This window comes from Sus scrofa, chromosome 9 (genome assembly GCF_054392235.1).
Source record: "Sus scrofa isolate SSC_HxYL_T2T_F1_AM1 chromosome 9, Sscrofa_HxYL_maternal_Yorkshire_Landrace_v2.0, whole genome shotgun sequence".
Classification (NCBI taxonomy): domain Eukaryota; kingdom Metazoa; phylum Chordata; class Mammalia; order Artiodactyla; family Suidae; genus Sus; species Sus scrofa.
This window is the reverse complement of record NC_139391.1, coordinates 23164595-23183094: the sequence shown is the minus strand read 5'-3', so window position 1 is coordinate 23183094 and position 18500 is coordinate 23164595. Positions and strand designations below refer to the sequence as shown.

Here is an 18500-nt window from a genome sequence, read left to right as displayed (position 1 = left end):
TCCCGTCGTGGCGCAGTGGTTAACGAATCCGACTAGGAACCATGAGGTTGTGGGTTCGGTCCCTGCCTTTGCTCAGTGGGTTAAGGATCCGGCGTTGCCGTGAGCTGTGGTGTAGGTTGCAGACGCGGCTCGGATCCTGCGTTGCTGTGCCTCTGGCGTAGGCCAGTGGCTACAGCTCCGATTCAACCCCTAGCCTGGGAACCTCCATATGCCGCGGGAGCGGCCCAAGAAATAGCAACAACAACAACAACAACAACAAAAAAGACAAAAAGACAAAAAAAAAAAAAAAAAAAAGTATTTTTAAAGGCAGCAATACAGAGAAAGTAATTATCAACCCAATGTTTGTAGCACTAACTTGGCAAAATGGATTCATCCTACAAATATCAAACTAAATCACATTCTTTTTTGTTATTGTTGTTGTTGTTTGCTTTTTAAGGCTTCACTCAGTGGCATTTGAAGGTTCCCAGGCTAGGGGGTCAAATCGGAGCTGTAGCCACCGGCCTATACCACAGCCACAGCCTGGCCAGATCTGAGCCATGTCTTCAACCTATACCACAGGTTTCTCCTGAGCCACGACAGGAACTCCTAAATCACATTCTTTAATAGTTGTTTAAAGTTTGTTTTTCAAGATCAATAAATGAGGCAGGGATAAATTCTAAGATGAAATAGTATACCTTGATTATGACAGGAGATAACCATTATAAAATACCTGCTCAGCCATTTCTTACCAAATGATACTCCATAGTGTCTAAATTCTTGGTCATGTTTCTTGGATAATTTGTAGATACTTGTTGCATAGATTTCCAAAGCTTTTGCATAGTCTTGTATATTGAAAGGAATGATTTTAGAGTCTGCAAGCTCATAAACTAGTGCTCCTCGCAATTGAGCCACAGCAAGCTGTTTTTTAAATTTGGGGTCATAAAAGTTCTCTACCAATTCAAATGTCTCATAAATTGTATGGTACACTGGATAGCTGCTGTAATTATCTGTTTTCTAAAAAAAAAAAGAAAGAAAGAAAAAAAGAGACGGGAGAGGGGATTCGAGTATGAACAGACATTAAGTATTCAAATTGTAATATTTTATGGAATCATAAAATGACTCCATTAAAAAATACAACCATATGGTAAACTGAGTTTTATCACAACAAAAGGAAAAAAGTTAAGTCTAATTAACTAAAACTCTACCACCAAATGTTCACCAATTTAAAATTTTACCATTATTTCTTTTATACTTCATGTAATCTTCATTCAAAATACTGCTCCTTGAAAATTTTCCTTATTGTTTATTGGTAACTAATATTAAGGCATATATACTCAAACTGCATATCAACACAGTTTTAAATTATCAATTGAGGCAGTTCCCTGGTGGTCTAGTGGTTAGGACTCTGCACTTTCACAGCTGTAGCCTGGGTTCCACCCCTGGTCTGATAACTGAGATCCCACATCAAGCTACTGCACACCTCAGCCCAAAAATATAAGTAAATAAAATCATCAACTGATTGGGAATCAAAGGGTCTAGGCAGCTAAGTATGGACAGAGCTTAAGGATTATTCAGTTGACACTTGAACAACATGAGTTGGAACTGCAGGGGTTCACTTATTCGTGGGTTTTTTTCGATATGTACTACAGTACTACACGATCCTGAATGTAACATTATATGTAGATTGTCAACTCCTGGAAGGGTTGCCACCCCTGGAAGGGTTGGCCAGCTGTCTATTTAACCCCCTTCCCTGCCTTTCCAAACAGTGTATAGCCAAATGCCATTTAACCCTTGGTACAAAATTAAGGACTACCATTATAAACATGATCACAAGCGGTATTCCACAAAAATATTTTTGACGTCTTAGGTCTGCCTTTCCTAACTGCTACTGTGCTTTTCATGTCACTAAAAGGAATCCTTGTATTGGTCTCTCTCCTTCTATATAATATTCTGCTTTGAGTCTGCACTGTCTTAGATACTAGGTAACTTTGCTCAGAATGATGACAGTATAAAAGTAAACATGTCTTGAAAGAGGTAATGCACATCTTTATGTATGAAGTTTAATGAGAATTAGTATACAGATTTATGCACTTGGGGGATATTTTGGATCTGTTTTTGCTTCATTCTCTCTTCTTCGTTGTATTCTGGATGGTCAAATTTGCATGGGATACGTATACTAAACAAGCCAGATGTTGGCACATTGCAATTATGATTTGAAAATTATTAAAACCTGTGACAAATTTGAGCCTACTGACGTAATTTTCAGTTTGGTTTATGACATAGTGTATAACACACACAAGCAAGCATGGTATAGCTTCACATATCCACGTACTCGCGTATCATCAATGGATCTGAGCAGCCGTGGTGCAGAGCAGGTAGTGCACATCAGAAAAGAAGAATCAGGAGTTCCCGTCGTGGCACAGTGGTTAACGAATCCGACTAGGAACCATGAGGTTGTGGGTTCGGTCCCTGCCCTTGCTCAGTGGGTTAACGATCCGGCGTTGCTGTGAGCTGTGGTGTAGGTTGCAGATGCGGCTCGGATCCCGCGTTGCTGTGGCTCTGGTGTAGGCCCGTGGCTACAGCTCCAATTAGACCCCTAGCCTGGGAACCTCCATATGCCGCAGGAGCGGCCCAAAGAAATAGCAAAAAGACCAAAAAAAAAAAAAGAAAAGAAGAATCAGATCTTCCAACCAGCCTGCATCAGGAAAAGGATACAAGCCACGTGGTAGTGATAACCAGCTAAGTACCTGGCACACAATGTCAACTACCACGTCCGTGAATAACCCTGGGGGTGAACATTACAGAGTAACCCCAATTATTTCCTAGTCCATCTACAAAGGGACCTGCAGTCTAACTCTATTCCTAGAATCTTCCCCAGGCCACATGTCCACCTGGAGCCTGATGCCCAACAACTAAACGACAGAATTCCTAACCAAAAGAATGTGGATGAAGTGCTACTTATCTAAACTAATAAAATGGCTTACCCTATTCTTAGTGTAACGGATTCTGCCTGAAGCAATTCCAAGTCTCTGAAAATAAGCTTCAAAATCACTTCCAGATCCCAGCTTGCTGATTCTAAAGGCAGAACATAATACACACTTGAAGAAATAATTGGATAAATAAATAATGTAAAATTAAATAGATGGGACAATGAATCCTGTATGGCACATTTATGAAAATGAAGAAAAGGTATACACCACCCTTGAAGCGCTTTTTAGCACACAACTATTTATAGATAAATATGATTACCTATAAATCTGCATTGATTACAACCAGCATCAGGCAAGGACACCAAATATGGCAGCTTAGTAACTATGCTTTCTTCCAGATCTTCAGCATTTATGGTATTTGTTTCAAGGAAAAATCAAATAATATGTCATCTCTTGCCCTCAGAGAACTATAGCAAGAAAACTGACCTAAGAATCTAAATGTGTCTTAGTTTATTTCAGGAATAAATCTAAGTATAATATTTCTTTGCATATAACTAGGAAGCTACTATATACATGCAGTTTATATTACTTATAAAATAATTGTATACATCTACATATATATCATGTAATGACACAGAAAATCTTCATACAACAATGGTAAGTCAGTAAAACAGAATATATAATTACATATGCACTAAGAATTAACTCTATACTTTCAAACTATTAAACATATTTTTGAAATTGAAATCTTGGATGTTTTTAATTTTTTTTCCACTTAGTATTTTTTTAAATAAGCATTTAAAACTTATAATAGACATGCACTTAAACTTTCACAAGACTTATTTCGAATATGGAATAAAGCTATAAACGGCTACCCTCTGCTGCTGGTTTTAGAAATACTATTGCAGTAGCAAACAAACATCCGTCATATAACTTCAGTAAAGCTGTTGTATAAATGAGAAAATATAAATTCTTACATAAAATCTAAACTGACTACAGGTACAGACATAATTTGGTGGTTACTGATAACACTTCTTAACACGTATAGAAACAAATACTCCATCATTATTTTCACTGCATACTTATCACTTCAAGTTGTACTTATTCATTCATTTATTACATATCTGAATTAATTTTACACAAGAATGCAAAATAATGCTTAATAATTTTACTAAAAATTTGCCAACTAGACTTATCTGCTCTCTCAAATTGTTGAGGCATCTGAGAATGGCATGTCTGGAGAAACAAGGGACAAAGGGAGGAACTCAAGATTAATCCCGCAGGAGAAACCATACATACAAGTAATTTACCTAGGCAGGTTTTTATTTTCAGATGAAGGGTCCTTTTTCAACCAGCTTTCAAAAAGAGATTTGCTCTCAAAACCATCATCAGGGCTGGAGATCTGGAAAGGTAAATCAAATACTGGGAATAAGAGGCAGAACAACTAAATTTATGCCAACATAAAACCACGTGTTAGTTAACAAATACCAACTTCTACTTTCATCTCTATGTACATTTGTGAATCATATTCTTTATATAAAAATATGCTTTTACAAATGGTAGGAAAAAATTATAGCCCAAATTCTTGTTCATTTATAATCTCCGCCTACTTGGTTTTTGGTTTTTGGGTTTTTTTTTTTTTTTTTGTCTTTTGTCTTTTTAGGGCTGCACCTCGACATCTGGAGGTTATCAGGCTAGGGGTCTAATCAGAGTTGTTGCTGCCGGCCTACGCCACAGCTCATGGCAACTCCAGATCCTTAACCCACAGAGCGAGGCCAGGGATCAAAACCGCAACCTCATGGTTCCTAGTCGGATTCATTTCCACTGTGCCACATGGGAACTCCATCTCTTCCTACTTGTAATTTTGCCATGTCCCTAGGAAAAAATTTCCTGCTTATACTGGTAAACTCTCTAAAAACATCTCACAGTTATGACAAGTATCATAACTTTAACGTCTGGCAGCTTAGATTTCTTTTAGTAGGAAATCACTGGGGAAGAAATTTAGACATACACTATTTAAGAAGCTGAACTTGAAACTGTCAATGTAAGTCCTGGTTTTGTAGGGCAGGTGGGTGAGGAAAAACTCTGATTTTATAAAGTCTAATTATATGTTTTTAAAAAGTTGGAATTTGATGAGTTTTAAAAACTACATATATCAAGTAATTATTCAAATGAAGTACACAGATATTCAACAAATAGATTACATAATTTTTAGAGATCCAGAGTACATCAGTGTTTTCCAAGTACTTTTTATATCAATAATATTTATAAAATTCCTGTGGGCTAAGTTAGTATGTGGAATTATTTCCATTTTTGCTTTTAGATGTAAAGTTTAACCTCTTGACTACACGGATGCAAAGTAATTTCTATAATGAACAAATATGACAATGTACAATCTTGTTAAAGATTCTTATATTTTTCTCCATCGGCAGATTTCTGAACTCCGTGGCCTGTAAGTCATGCCCCATTTCTTACCAGTCTTTCACCAACACCTTCTGCCTAGGACATACTGAGCTACCTACAGGTCAGGAAATATGTTCTTTCATTCCTCTGCATCTATTTTAAGTACTGGGTCCTCTGCTGATAAAGCCTCTCCCTTACTTTCACATTCTTCCCTTTAAAGCCCAATCATTTATTCTTCTATAAACACCCTCTAATGCTTCCCAACTTCCCCAGGTACCCCAGGACTTCAGCGTCTCTATTCCACAATTGTTCTCCATAGTATACGGTATCTAATATTCTAGTGAACCATAATTCCTCATTGACAGCTCTGTATCCTCTCTAGATTACAAAGTATTTGGATGCAGTAACCTTGTCCTTTTATCACTGATGCTGCTAGAATTTATTTGCAAAGTCTGATGCATAATAAACTTACAATAAATACTTATTGAAAGAATAACTGAGAAGCCAAGGCAATCTTCAAAGCCAAGGCTTTTCCATTCCAGCTCAGCATCCTTTCTGTTATATCGAAATGCCTCTGCCAGATCAAACAAAAGACCCCATACATTACAACAAATATATATAATCATCAAGAACTATTATTAGAACAGAGAGTAGCACTATTACTTTCATAGTTATGTTGCATAAGTATATGGCGTGTTAAAGATTTTGTACTGATGTGTTATTTATACAAATCAGCTATGTCTGTCACCAGTTTAAAAACAAGTATCACTAATTTAGAGAACAGGAGTTATTCATTCATCTATTCATCAGAAAACATTAAAACGGATCTACTTATATACCTCTTTTGTTAGTTTATACACCAGTTGGTAAAGAAGGGGTGTACAGTCAACTCTGAGAGTATAATTGCCTGAAAAATAAATGAGACACAGAGTATTTTAATCGGCCCAAGTGAAATTCCAATTTATATTTAATTCTCACTGTATTTGGTAATTATAAACAAGACATAATAAACTTCAAATTAAAGGCATCATTCCACAGAATTTAAAAATAGGGTGGAAACAATTCTTTGGGAGCAAGAGGGACACGAGGACAGAAGGTATAGGTGGACTTTGCTGCTCCCATAGCAATAGCAAGGGTCATTCTGATTAAGGCAGCATCACTTAGGGGGACTTTAGCAAAGGAAGTGGTAAGGCTACAGTATTCTTTCTTCATTCATTCATTTCAATGGGAGTATAGATCAAGACATTGGGCTAGAGCATGTGAGTAGCTACTAAATGTGCTCTGACATTTATCCAGAAATAATCCTAATACAGTGAAAGTCCAGAGATACAAATGTCACAAGTCAGGGTCAAAAGGAAGTCTGCAGTTTGTGCTCACTTCAAAGAGCTACACAGGAAGAGGAAGTTCCCGCCATGTGCAGCGGAAATGAATCCAACTAGTATCCATAAGGATGTGGGTTTGAACCCTGGCTTTGCTCAGTGGGTCGGGGCTCCGGCAGTGCCGTGAGCTGTGGTGTAGGTTGCAGACACAGCTTGGATCCAGTGTTGCTGTAGCTGTGGCCTAGGCCGGCGGCTGTAGCTCTGATTTGACCCCTAACCTGGGAACTTCTATATGCTGCAGGTGCAGCCCCAAAAAGCAAAATAATAAAACTACACAGGAAGACTGTGATAAAATACTAGAGTTTTAAGTAATAATCCGAGATAAGCAAATGGTAAATTACTAAAAAAAAAATTAGGATCAATAGCTTAGTTATTAACCATACTGATTCATTTGAATCACAATGATTTTCTCACTGGTAAAACGGATAATGAAGGTTTTATTAAGCTATCTCATCGGAAAAGGATAATCTTAGATGGTTTACAAGTTGAATTTGTAGACTTACACAATGGTACACTATTTAATAACAATCTGAAATTTACCTTCTACAGATGAATCTGAGTTGATATAAGCAACACCTCTCTCCTGGAGTGTTTTTACATTCTCCTGTAGTTGAAGCAAAGCTGTTACTTAACTCATATTATTTACATTTGTGGAAATGTAAACAAAATTAACTTAGTATGAGTAGTCTGCAAACACCTTTATAAAATAAATACCTATCCCTTCAACCATTATTTCTGAGGAAATGCTATTAACTGGTTAGTTGACAATATTGATGCAATTAAGACCAGAAATAAAAATATTACTGCTGTAGCTACTGCTTTTAGGAACAATAGGGAGCCCCAGAGAAAAAGCATTTTCAAAATGTGGTTCTTTGCTCGCCTGAACCAGAATATGAAGGAGCAAGGCTCACAGATTCTCAGCCCCACCCCAGATCTACTGAATAAGAATTGCTCACAGCAAGGCCTGGAAATCTGTATTTTTTTTAAAAAAAGCTATACCCGGCAATCCCTACATACATTAAAGTGTGAGATTACCGATTTGGATATCCAAGTAAATCATTTTACAAGTAAGAAGCTGGAAATTTCCATTATTCTAAATATTTAATAAAAGATATGATGAAGAAAAAGAACAACAAATAAAAAGCAGAGGAGGATAGAGAAAAAAAACTAGAGGAGGAGAAAGATGGACAGCAGATCAAAGAAGATTCTCTCTCTCTCCCTCCTCTCCTTCCCTTCCTCTCACTCCTGTGCTGTCTCTCTTTCTCTCTCTCTCTCTCTCACACACACACCCTAGAAAGATAAAGCAGAGAAAGACTAATGTCCTCACCTAGAGATGTACTACGATGAGAGAGCTCTTTGCTTTTGTCTCTCTAGCTTCCTACCTTATATGAACACGTTACATAAAAGCTATGAGTGGTTATCGCACAAATAAGGATTCTTGCCTCTGCACTTGCCCACACAGGCAAAATGACAGCTGACTCTGCTATAATCAGCATTTCCATTGTAACAGATTTACAGTAGAAATAAAGAAGCGTCATTAACTATATTTTAAAAAGGTAAGTCGGAGTTCTCGTCGTGGCGCAGTGGTTAACGAATCCGACTAGGAACCATGAGGTTGCGGGTTCAGTCCCTGCCCTTGCTCAGTGGGTTAACGATCCGGCGTTGCTGTGGCTCTGGTGTAGGCCGGTGGCTACAGCTCCGATTAGACCCCTAGCCTGTGAACCTCCATATGCCGAGGGAGCGGCCCAAAGAAATAGCAAAAAGACAAAAAAAAAAAAAAGGTAAGTATGCTGCTGAATATCATCAAGCATCTTGTAGAAAACTGGAAACATTATTGAAATGGTCTTTTAACACACATGTATTTAAACTAATACAAGCATATGATTTTTTTTTTTTTTTTTTGGCTTTTTAGAGCTGCACCCGTGGCATATGCAAGGTCCCAGGCTAGGGGTCCAATCAGAGCTGTACCTGCTGGCCTACACCACAGCCACAGCAACGCAGGATCCGAGCTGCGTCCACGACCTAAACCACAGCTCACAGTAACGCCGGATCCTTAACCCACTGAATGAAGCCAGGGATCGAACCCACATTCTCATGGATACAAGTTGGGTTTGTAACCTGCTGAGCCACAACAGGAACTCCACAGGCATATTATCTTGAATCCTGGATTTATTTTATCTTTATTTTAAGCTATTGAAATTATACAAACAGAGACATGTATTTATATATGTAGTCATAAGAAATTACCTACTTCTAAAAGTAAATGACCTGAATGAAATTCAATTCATCTACATTAAGTCGATTCTAAAATGCATGTTCATAATACCAACATAATTATAGAACTTTGTAATGTAAGTGGAATCAAATGATATGTGATACAAGTAACTGTGTATGATTTTACTCCCATATTTATGTAATTCGTATTATTATTTTAAAGTAAAGTAAGAGGAAATGAGTCAGAAGGAAAGTATTTTAAACAGCAGACAATGGCAAGAAACAGGATATGCATTAAAATAAAAGTTAGAGGATAGTGGAGAAAAGGTGCTTTGTGGTGCACCTGCCTTTATAAAAATGCACGAGCTTACCTTGGCACTTTTAAGAACTTAGTTACCCAACAGAGAGGCTAAGGGAAGAAGATGAAAGAAGGGAGCCTAGGAGAAACACTTAAAGATAAAGCATTACGAGCCAGTGACAAATGAAAATTAACCCATATCTGAAGGAAAAAAGTAACCCCTTGAGATCATAAAGCTTCAGTAACTCAATTTACAAAATTATCATCTTTATATTCAACAATAAGGCACTTTTGTTAATGGTCAAATATACCTATGGTTACAGTTACATGTGGAACCTGTAAAGGTGAAATTATAATCAAAGTCTAGTCACTGTAACAGAACATTTTATGTTGGCCTAGATAGAAGAAATCCAAGGACACTTCAAAACTCGAAAATTAGCTCCAAGGATCTGTATCACCTTTTTCGATAAATTAATTCACTTGTCGGAAACAGCTTGCTAGTTCTGACTACTTTCTGAGCTTACAGAATTTTCAGGAAAGAAATACAAATAGAAACTAAAACAGTTTGACAATGAAAAATACATTTGTTTAAGGCCCAGTAATTAAGACGACATTCTGTTTTGTCAATCTGACACGAAAGTAAAAACAAATACCATTTCTGAAATGTTCCTGGGTTTTTATCCAAATTAAAGCCATATTCGATTTTAATGGAAACTATTTGTGCTTATCCTGAGATACATATATTTGTTCCCTGTTGAGCAAGAAAACAGGAACTTCTGTCTTATTTACCTCAGCCCATTCTGTGGAACCCAGAAGTCCAAACTCTTCTGCATCCCAGCTGGCAAAAATGATGGTTCTTCTTGGTCTCCATCCTGTAATCGTTGTTATTAACATACACAGTTAGGTACACCTGCCTAAAAACCAGGGAAAACCCAGTGAGTCACTTTTCGTCATCACCTATCAAAGAAACCTTACTTGCCTCTACTCATCAGTTTTCCAAAACTCTGGGCAACTTCTTGCAAAACAGCAGCCCCACTGGTTGGGTCAATACCTCCAAATACCCAGGAGTCTCGATGACCTCCCAGAATAATATACCTGTCTGGAAAGGAATGTGTTCAAATGAACTATAGCTTTGAATGCACTATAAAGAGTAGTAAATTATGTTTTTAAATGAAGAGTTCCTGTTTGGCTCAGTGGCAATGAACCCGACTAGTAACCATGAGGATGCGGGTTCAATCCCTGGCCCCACTCAGTGGGTTAAGGATCTGGCATTGCCATGAGCTGTGGTGTAGGTCACTGAAGTGCCTCAGATCCTGCAATGTTGTGGCTATGGCATAGGTCAACAGCTGCAGCTCCAATTTGACCCCTAGCCTAGGTACTTCCAGATGCTGCTGCCAACAAAGCCCTAAAAAGCAGGAAAAAAAATCTCTAAATTAAACTTCCTCTTGCATGAGTTTCCCTATAGAAAATAATCAACACTATAAGGCAGAGGCTTCCTTCAGAATCGTACTTTTTTTTTCCAATTTGTTTCACATCGGCCAGAAAAAAAAAAAATCAATCGTTGACTAAAATGTATCTTCTCTTACTCTTTTAATCTTTGTAAAGACAAAATGTTTTTAAAAATTCACTTACTCACCAGGTTCCACAGATCCTTTGATAGTTCCAATCACATTGTAAATCCTTGTGATTTGATTGATGTTATGAACATGCATTTTAACCTTCCTAGAATTTCAAAGGGAATGAATTACTTCATAGAGAGCTTTTAAGTCTAATAGCTTTCTTCCAATGTTTTATTATAAAAAAATCTCAAAAGTACAGATAACTGCATGACAGGATGATAAATTCCCATATACCCACCAGCTGAATTCAGCAACTGCTAATATTGTTGAGCCATCTCTAAGTTCAGACATCAGGTATTAAGCGTGCACCTTTTTTAAATTTCAAAATTAAATTTTAAAAACCAAATACCAAGATTTTATATTTTTCCTCCCTCATAGCTCTATTGTTGATAATTATTTAAAATTCAAAATATTCTATTATTCAACTTGCCTTGGGTATTCATTCTAAAATTTGTAAATATACTCTACATAATTACAAAAATAAGCAAGATAACCCGTTATCTATTAAAAGACAAAGAAGCTTATTTTTCATGTGTTTTATATTTATATTAATTCCTACAATTTGGCAACTTTTTTCTAGATTACTGAAGTAGTCTACCAGTGCATTGTTAAAGAGCTGACTGAGGGCTGCCCATTAGAAACATCACAAATTCTACTGTTAACTGGCAATTTGGGAAGCACCTGCTACAATGTACATGACAACTACATGATGAAACTTTTCCAGGCCATCACTATCGATCTGATTTGGGCTTGCCTTTTAAATATTCATTCATTGCTATCACTGACATGTGAAATCTGAAAAAAGCACACAATGAACTTCTTTGCAGAACAGATACTGACTCACAGACTTTAAAAAACTTACAGTTTCCAAAGGAGACAGTTTGGGGGGTTGGGGGATGCGCTGGGGGTGTGGGATGGAAATCCTATAAAATTGGATTGTGATGATCATTGTACAACTATAAATGTAATAAATTCATTGAGTAATAAAAATATTCATTAATCAATTACAATTAACCAAATTAGAATTCATGGGGACGTATAATCAAACTCAGAAACACAGAAAAAAAATGCCGTTCACATTTTATAAATCCAAAATGGGAATACGTTGAGCCCCTTTTTTATAAAGGAACAAAGTAACTTTTTACCTATGACAGGCTTGCAAGAGGTGGGCAGGGAACCTCAGAAGGTTCTCATTTTTAGTTCATTTTAGAAGAACTGACACCCACGCACCTACAGCCAACTCATCTATAACAAAGGAGGCAAGAATATACAATGGAGAAAGGACAGTTTGTTCAATAAGTGGTGCTGGGCAAACTGGACAGCCACATGGAAAAGAATGAAATGAGAACACTCCCTAACACCAGACACAGAAATAAACTCCAAATGGATTAAAGAACTAGACATAAGCCCAGACACTATCAAACTCTTAGAGCAAAACATAGGCCAAACACTCTCTGACATAAATGACAGCAACATCTTCTCAGATCCACCTCTTAGAGGAATGACAGCAAAAACAAAAACAAACAAATGGGACTTAATTAAAATTAAAAGTTTCTGCACAGCAAAGGAAACCCTAAACAAAACAAAAAGACAACCCACAGAATGGGAGAAAAATCTTTGCAAATGAATCAACGGACAAGGGATTAACCTCCAACATTTATAAACACCTTCTGTGCTCCATACCCAAAAAACAAACAACCCCATCCAAAAATGGGCAGAAGATCTAAACAGACGGTTCTCCAAAGAAGACATACAGACGGCCAAAACACACATGAAAAGATGTTCAACATCACTCATTAGTAGAGAAATGCAAATCAAAACCACGATGAGGTACCACCTTACACCAGCCAGAATGGCCATCATCACAAAGTCTACAAACAAGAAGTGCTGGAGAGGGTGTGGAGAAAAAGGAACCCTAGTACACTGTTGGTGGGATTGTAAATTGGTGCAACCACTGTGGAAAGCAGTATGGAGATGCCTCAGACAACTCAAAATAGAACTACCATTCGATCCAGCAATCCCACTCCTAGGCCTCTATTCAGAGAAAACCATGACTCGCAAAGACACATGCACTCTGATGTTCATTGCAGCACTGTTTGCAGCAGCCAAGACATGGAAACAACCTAAATGTCCATCGACAGAGGAGTGGGTAAAGAAGATGTACATATACACAATGGAGTATTACTCAGCCATTAAAAGGAATGAAATACCAGCATTCTTACAACATGGATGTACCTAGAAATTATCATGCTGAGTGAAGTCAGCCACATAATGAGACACCAACCTCAAATGCTTTCACTGACATGTGGAATCTGAAAAAAGGACAGAATGAACTTTTTTTCAGAACAGACGCTGAATCACAGACTTTGAAAAAATTATGGTCTCCGGAGGAGACGGTTTGGGGGGGTGGGGGGATGTGCTTGGGTGGTTGGATGGAAATCCTGTGAAATTGGATTGTGATGATCATTATACAACTACAGATGTGATAAATTCATTGAGAAATAAATAAATAAATAAAAATAGAAGAACTGACAAGTTAAAACCTGTATATTGTTAGGTGAAAATTCTGATCTGATTTTTCCCTCCAAAAGTACATTCCGAATACATATTTAATTCACGTGCAACATTCAGCTAAAAGTGCCTTTGGGTGTTTTTTGCACTTTAAGACATTGAATATAAGATTTATTTTTGTTGCTGAGAGAAAAATAGCAAAATGCAGAAATACTGTTTGGCATGTATTTCTAAATATATAAGTCCAATCTATTAGTTAGAAAGCCAATTTCATTGATGTTCAGCCATTAAATGAAGAAAATTAGAAAAGAATGATGTAACAATGCAGAATGTGGAAAAATCCCTTTTATTCTAAACATGAAAATAAACATAGGCTGTCTGCTTGGATTGTCAAAGAAGCTCATCCACTTCTTTAGTCCTTGCATCTTTCTAGTTTTTAGTGCCAGTGACTCCAAAAGAGTCTAAAAGAATTATCTAGGGAGGTGCTGCTATGGCTTCCAGTGAGGTCGGTGTGAACAGTGTGGGCTAGGCAACTGAAGTTCCCAAAATTCCAGACAACTTAGGAGACTGGCTTTGGGGTGTCTACCCCTTCCCAAGCAAAAGGAATTACTTCCAGAAGAACCTGATCCTCCATTTGAGATTCCTTGCTGCAGGAGTCTGACTGGCCAGGAATTTGAGTGACACTGACCTACCTAATGGCACATCAGTCAGGGATGTAGCCATAAAGGCACATGGAACCCCTGTGCTGGATTTGAACCTTCCAAAAACAGAGCCTCCCATCTGCAACCACCATAAGACTTGCCCTGAAAGCTAAAGTTCAATTCAGAAGGGCACCTTTCCTTCCCTGCCTGATTTCCTTTCCTTCGCTGAGTCCACTCAGAACAGCCTTCTCCAGTCAGCAGGCAGGCTGCAGTGAAAGTGTCCTCTGGAGTTCCCATTGGGGCTCGGTGGGTTAAGAACTTGACTAGTATCCATGAGGAGGCAGGTTCAATCCCTGGCCCCACTCAGTGGGTTAAGGATTCAGCATTGCCATAAGCTGTGGTGTAGGTCTCTGATGCAGCTCAGATCTGATATTGCTGTGGCTGTGACACAGCCAGCTGCTGTAGCTCCAATTTGACCCCTAGCCCGGAAACTTCCAGTTGCTGTAGGTGCAGCCCTAAAAAGAAGAGGAAAAAAAAAAAAAAGCATCCTCTGTTCCATAAAATTCTATATATAGTTCCTAAGATTCAAACAGTTGTTTGAATACACAAACATGAAGCCTCACATAACAGACGGCTACCTGTAAAGTAACACACAGATTGTTTATGGGGTGGGGGGGGCAGTCCCCCAACCCCTGAGTTGTTTAGGGGTCAACTATATTTGTTCCATTATCACTTCAAATTTATCATGTTCCGAATAAACTGAACTTTAGAATACAGGCTTCACAGGGAAGAGATTTTTTTTTTTTTTTTTTTACCTATTTTGTTCACTGCTGAATCCCTCCAAAAGGATGCTAGGGGTGTAGTAAATAATCAATAATTGTAAATTGAATGAATAGACTCCTGTATAGAAAGACTAAGAACCACCCTAGCTCATCCAGCAGAGTTATCTGTGCCGATCACTGTCACTGTCGTTGACTATTTTACGACTCTGTAGAAATGTAATTAGACAAGCAATTCATGTCCACTGAAATGCACAGTTTGTCCAGTGAATGTTCAATTGACTTCCCTCCCCCAATGTGGAAGAAATCTATTTTTCTGCTATTAAGCACACTCTTTTCAGCTAATGAGCTCATTTTTTGTATCCTCTTTGAATTCTCCTTTGAACTCCTTTCTAGTCCCCTTACAAATTCATGCATTAAATAAAATTTTTACACACATTCATTTTGTATTTGTATGAGGATTATGGTTTTACTTTAAAAAAAAAAAAAAAATCCAGGAGTTCCCGACATGGCACAGCGGAAACAAATCCGACTAGGAACTATGAGGTTGCAGGTTCGATCCCTGGCCTCACTCAGTGGGTTAAGGATCCAGCGTTGCCATGAGCTGTGGTGTAATGACATACGCGGCTCAGATCTGGCGTTGCTCTGGCGTAGGCCAGCAGCTACAGCTCCGATTAGACCCTGAGCCTGGGAACCTCCATATGCCACAGGTGCGGCCCTGAAAAGATAAAAGACAAAAAAAAAAAAAAAAAAATCCTTTATCATTTTTAGAAGTCCCACTGAGATGTACAATGGATTCTTCTTGAAGAACCAAGAACAAGCAGCTTAAATCCAGACATGCCTTCCTTTGCCTCACAGATGTAAATCCCAAGTAACAGAATTTTATCTTTGCTGAATCTCTGTATCTCTAACTTAACTATTTTCTACTGATTTTGTGTTTTGTTTACATTTCCAGTTTCTTTACAGAAGTTAAGTTATTCTCCACCTGTGGTGGCAACACTGAGGAAACTAGTTTCATATCTGGTCATTTGGTAATCTCTCTAAATGGATCAAAAGATTATCAAGATTTCTGCTGGGTGAGAAATGTCTTATTTTTAGCAATTTTCTTTTAAAATGTGTGTATCTGTCCATTTTGAGTTCAAATCAAATGGGAATTTGTGCCCGTGGTAAAGCTGAAAATCTTTTGGATATCCTGACTAGGGGAAAATTTCTGAGTTTCCTCTTGAACAGTGACTCAAGCTATTTATTTTTGCTTTCTCTGTGTCTGTATGTGTCTGTTTATAAATCAGAAAGGTCTACATCTTTCATGGTGTATCTCTAGAGGGTATTAACAATTAGATAATAAAGTCTCCTATTAAAGGAACTCCATTCTAATTGAGTTCGAGAGAAGCACTTATCTAAAATATTTGCAAAATTCCTGTAAACTAAAATTAAATACTTCAAAAGTTCTGAAATTAAAAAAAAAAAAAAACCTCTTATAGACCTTCAAAAGGATGCCAAGAATCTAAATTCACATTAAGGTAAATTGTTAGCAAACAAGACTGGTTTAATAATGTTAACTTAAGAAAAACGGCCGTATCTTATCTGAATCATCAGTGTTACGTTTCCCTTTCCCTCTCACATTTCAAGCAAATCAAAGAACTGAACGTTCTGATCATGCCAGGCTGTTTTCCGCTCTGTACAAGCTGTTCTCCGCAGCTGGCATTTCCTCCTATCTTGATCCAGTGGAAAAAGCATTACTCTTTCGGTAAAAAGAAGCTCAATGAACACACATTCTGGGATCGCTCCTTCTCTACAACAATGCTGTCATGGATTCATAACAGTAATAACCAAAATGATAAATATATTGAGCCTTAAACCAGTTACACTTACTCATCTAACCTACCCACACAGGAAGGGATCAATAAAGGTTGATTCCTTTCCTCTCTTCACTCCATCCCTTAATTTAACCCAGTGCTTTACAGGCATTTTGACACTTATCTGAGAAACAGTTTTAAAAACAGGTGAAAAGGGAGGTTAAAATGTTAAACCTGTAACTCCAAGGTAGTAATCTGTGATATTCACAAATCAAATTCTGTGATATTACCATTGGAAGAAGAATTTAATACACCACACCATAAGTAACTCTTAAATGATATAACATGATCAATAGTTTGTTATGAAATATGAGAAAAATATAAGCAAAATACATACAGCAGAAGAGTCATCTTGACATTTTTCCATTAAACATATAAATCTTGGAGTTCCCGTTGTGGCTCAGGGGAAATGAATCTGACTAGCATCCACGAGGAAGCTCAGTGGGTTAAAGATCTGGTGTTGCCATGAGCTGGAGTGTAGGTTGCAGACACGGCTTGGATCCTGCGTTGCTGTGGTGTAGGCCGGCAGATGCAGCTCTGATTGGACCCCTAGCCTGGGAACCTCCATATGCCACGGGTGTGGCCCTAAAAAGCAAAAATATACGCATATATTTTTTTCTATGATAGTAAAGTAACATAAAATTACCTGAAAGTATCATGCCCTGCAAAGCCAGGGCCGATATTGTAATCCACATTAAGACTTCCCTTCCAGCTCTCATCTGGGGCAGCAGTTCCTCCTAAGTAGCTGTCAAGGGAAAATGAAAGCGACAGAAAAGGGCTGAACATCAGGCTTTCTCAGAAGAAACCATGAAGTGTGCTGATGAGACATTTCATTCATTCATTTAACAAATATATATTGAGGATTTACTAGGTGGAAGGTACTGTAAAATTCCTTTCCTTTGTGGAGTATACAGTCTAGTGAGAGAGCCATAACTGAGATAAGAAAAATACGGAGGAGTTCCCGTCATGGCGCAGTGGTTAATGAATCTGACTGGGAGCCATGAGGTTGGGGGCCTTGCTCGGTGGGTTAGGGATCCGGCGTTGCTGTGAGCTGTGGTGTAGGTTGCAGATGCTTCTCGGATCCCATGTTGCTGTGGCTCTGGCATAGGCTGGTAGCTACAGCTCTGATTTGACCCCGAGCCTGGGAAACCTCCATATGCCACAGGAGTGGCCCTAAAAAGGCAAAAAGACAAAAAAAGAAAAAAAAAAAAAAAAAAAAAAAGAAAAATACCGAATATGTTAGTGATAAGAGCTAAGGAGAAAACAACCAAAAGAGTGAGCGGAAACAGGAAGCATCAGTCTCTTTACTTGGACTTTGATGATGTATCTAGGAAAGCATTAAGTCTAAGAAGTCCTGAACCTATGAAATTCATGACTGTGTGAATGGGAAGAAAGTAACTGCTAGGGAAGGCGATTACACAGTAGCCTCCCATAAAGCAATTATTAAACTGTACTGGCACAAACATTAAAAAAAAAATTAAAGTCGGAAGACTTGAAAAGGAACAGCAGTTAGAAAATGAAACAAACATTAATTGAATGTTTATCATATTATAGACACTTGACATGCATGAGCTCATCTGCTTCTTATAGTAACTCCATAAGGGAGAAACTATTTCTGTCTTCATTTTAGGAGCCTGAATCAGACACAGACTGAGTAACTGGCACAAGTTCACACACCTAGTGAGTGGTGGACATTATCACATTTTTTTTAAATGCTGGTCAAATGCAAAGACCAAATGAAGGCCCAAAAAAATCTAACTACTTGAAAAATCTCAAATCAGCATTTTTATCTTTGGATATAGTTTTTGCTGTCAAGACTTTCATTTGTAGCAAAGTGATGTTTTCTTAGTCATTAAACTGGCTGCTCTTCTCTTAACGGAATAAAAAGAAG

At 37.9% G+C, this 18500-nt stretch overlaps 1 protein-coding gene across 8 annotated transcripts in view; it reads right to left on the bottom strand.

The window, feature by feature from the left end:
- Positions 1–18500, bottom strand: part of NAALAD2 (N-acetylated alpha-linked acidic dipeptidase 2) — a 115435-nt gene that overhangs the window by 10633 nt on the left and 86302 nt on the right. For all 8 annotated transcript variants that reach the window (XR_014816718.1, XR_014816717.1, XM_084978334.1 and 5 more), the window contains 9 exons: positions 17256–17354; positions 10840–10925; positions 10183–10302; positions 9993–10075; positions 7232–7295; positions 6152–6219; positions 4220–4311; positions 2964–3054; positions 729–993 (listed from right to left, as the gene is read on the bottom strand). Coding sequence is in view for 6 of the 8 variants with exons in the window: in XM_084978334.1 (XP_084834460.1) it covers positions 729–993; positions 2964–3054; positions 4220–4311; positions 6152–6219; positions 7232–7295; positions 9993–10075; positions 10183–10302; positions 10840–10925; positions 17256–17354 (968 nt within the window). In the remaining 2 variants the exon portion in view is untranslated. The remainder of the gene's footprint in view (positions 1–728; positions 994–2963; positions 3055–4219; positions 4312–6151; positions 6220–7231; positions 7296–9992; positions 10076–10182; positions 10303–10839; positions 10926–17255; positions 17355–18500) is intronic.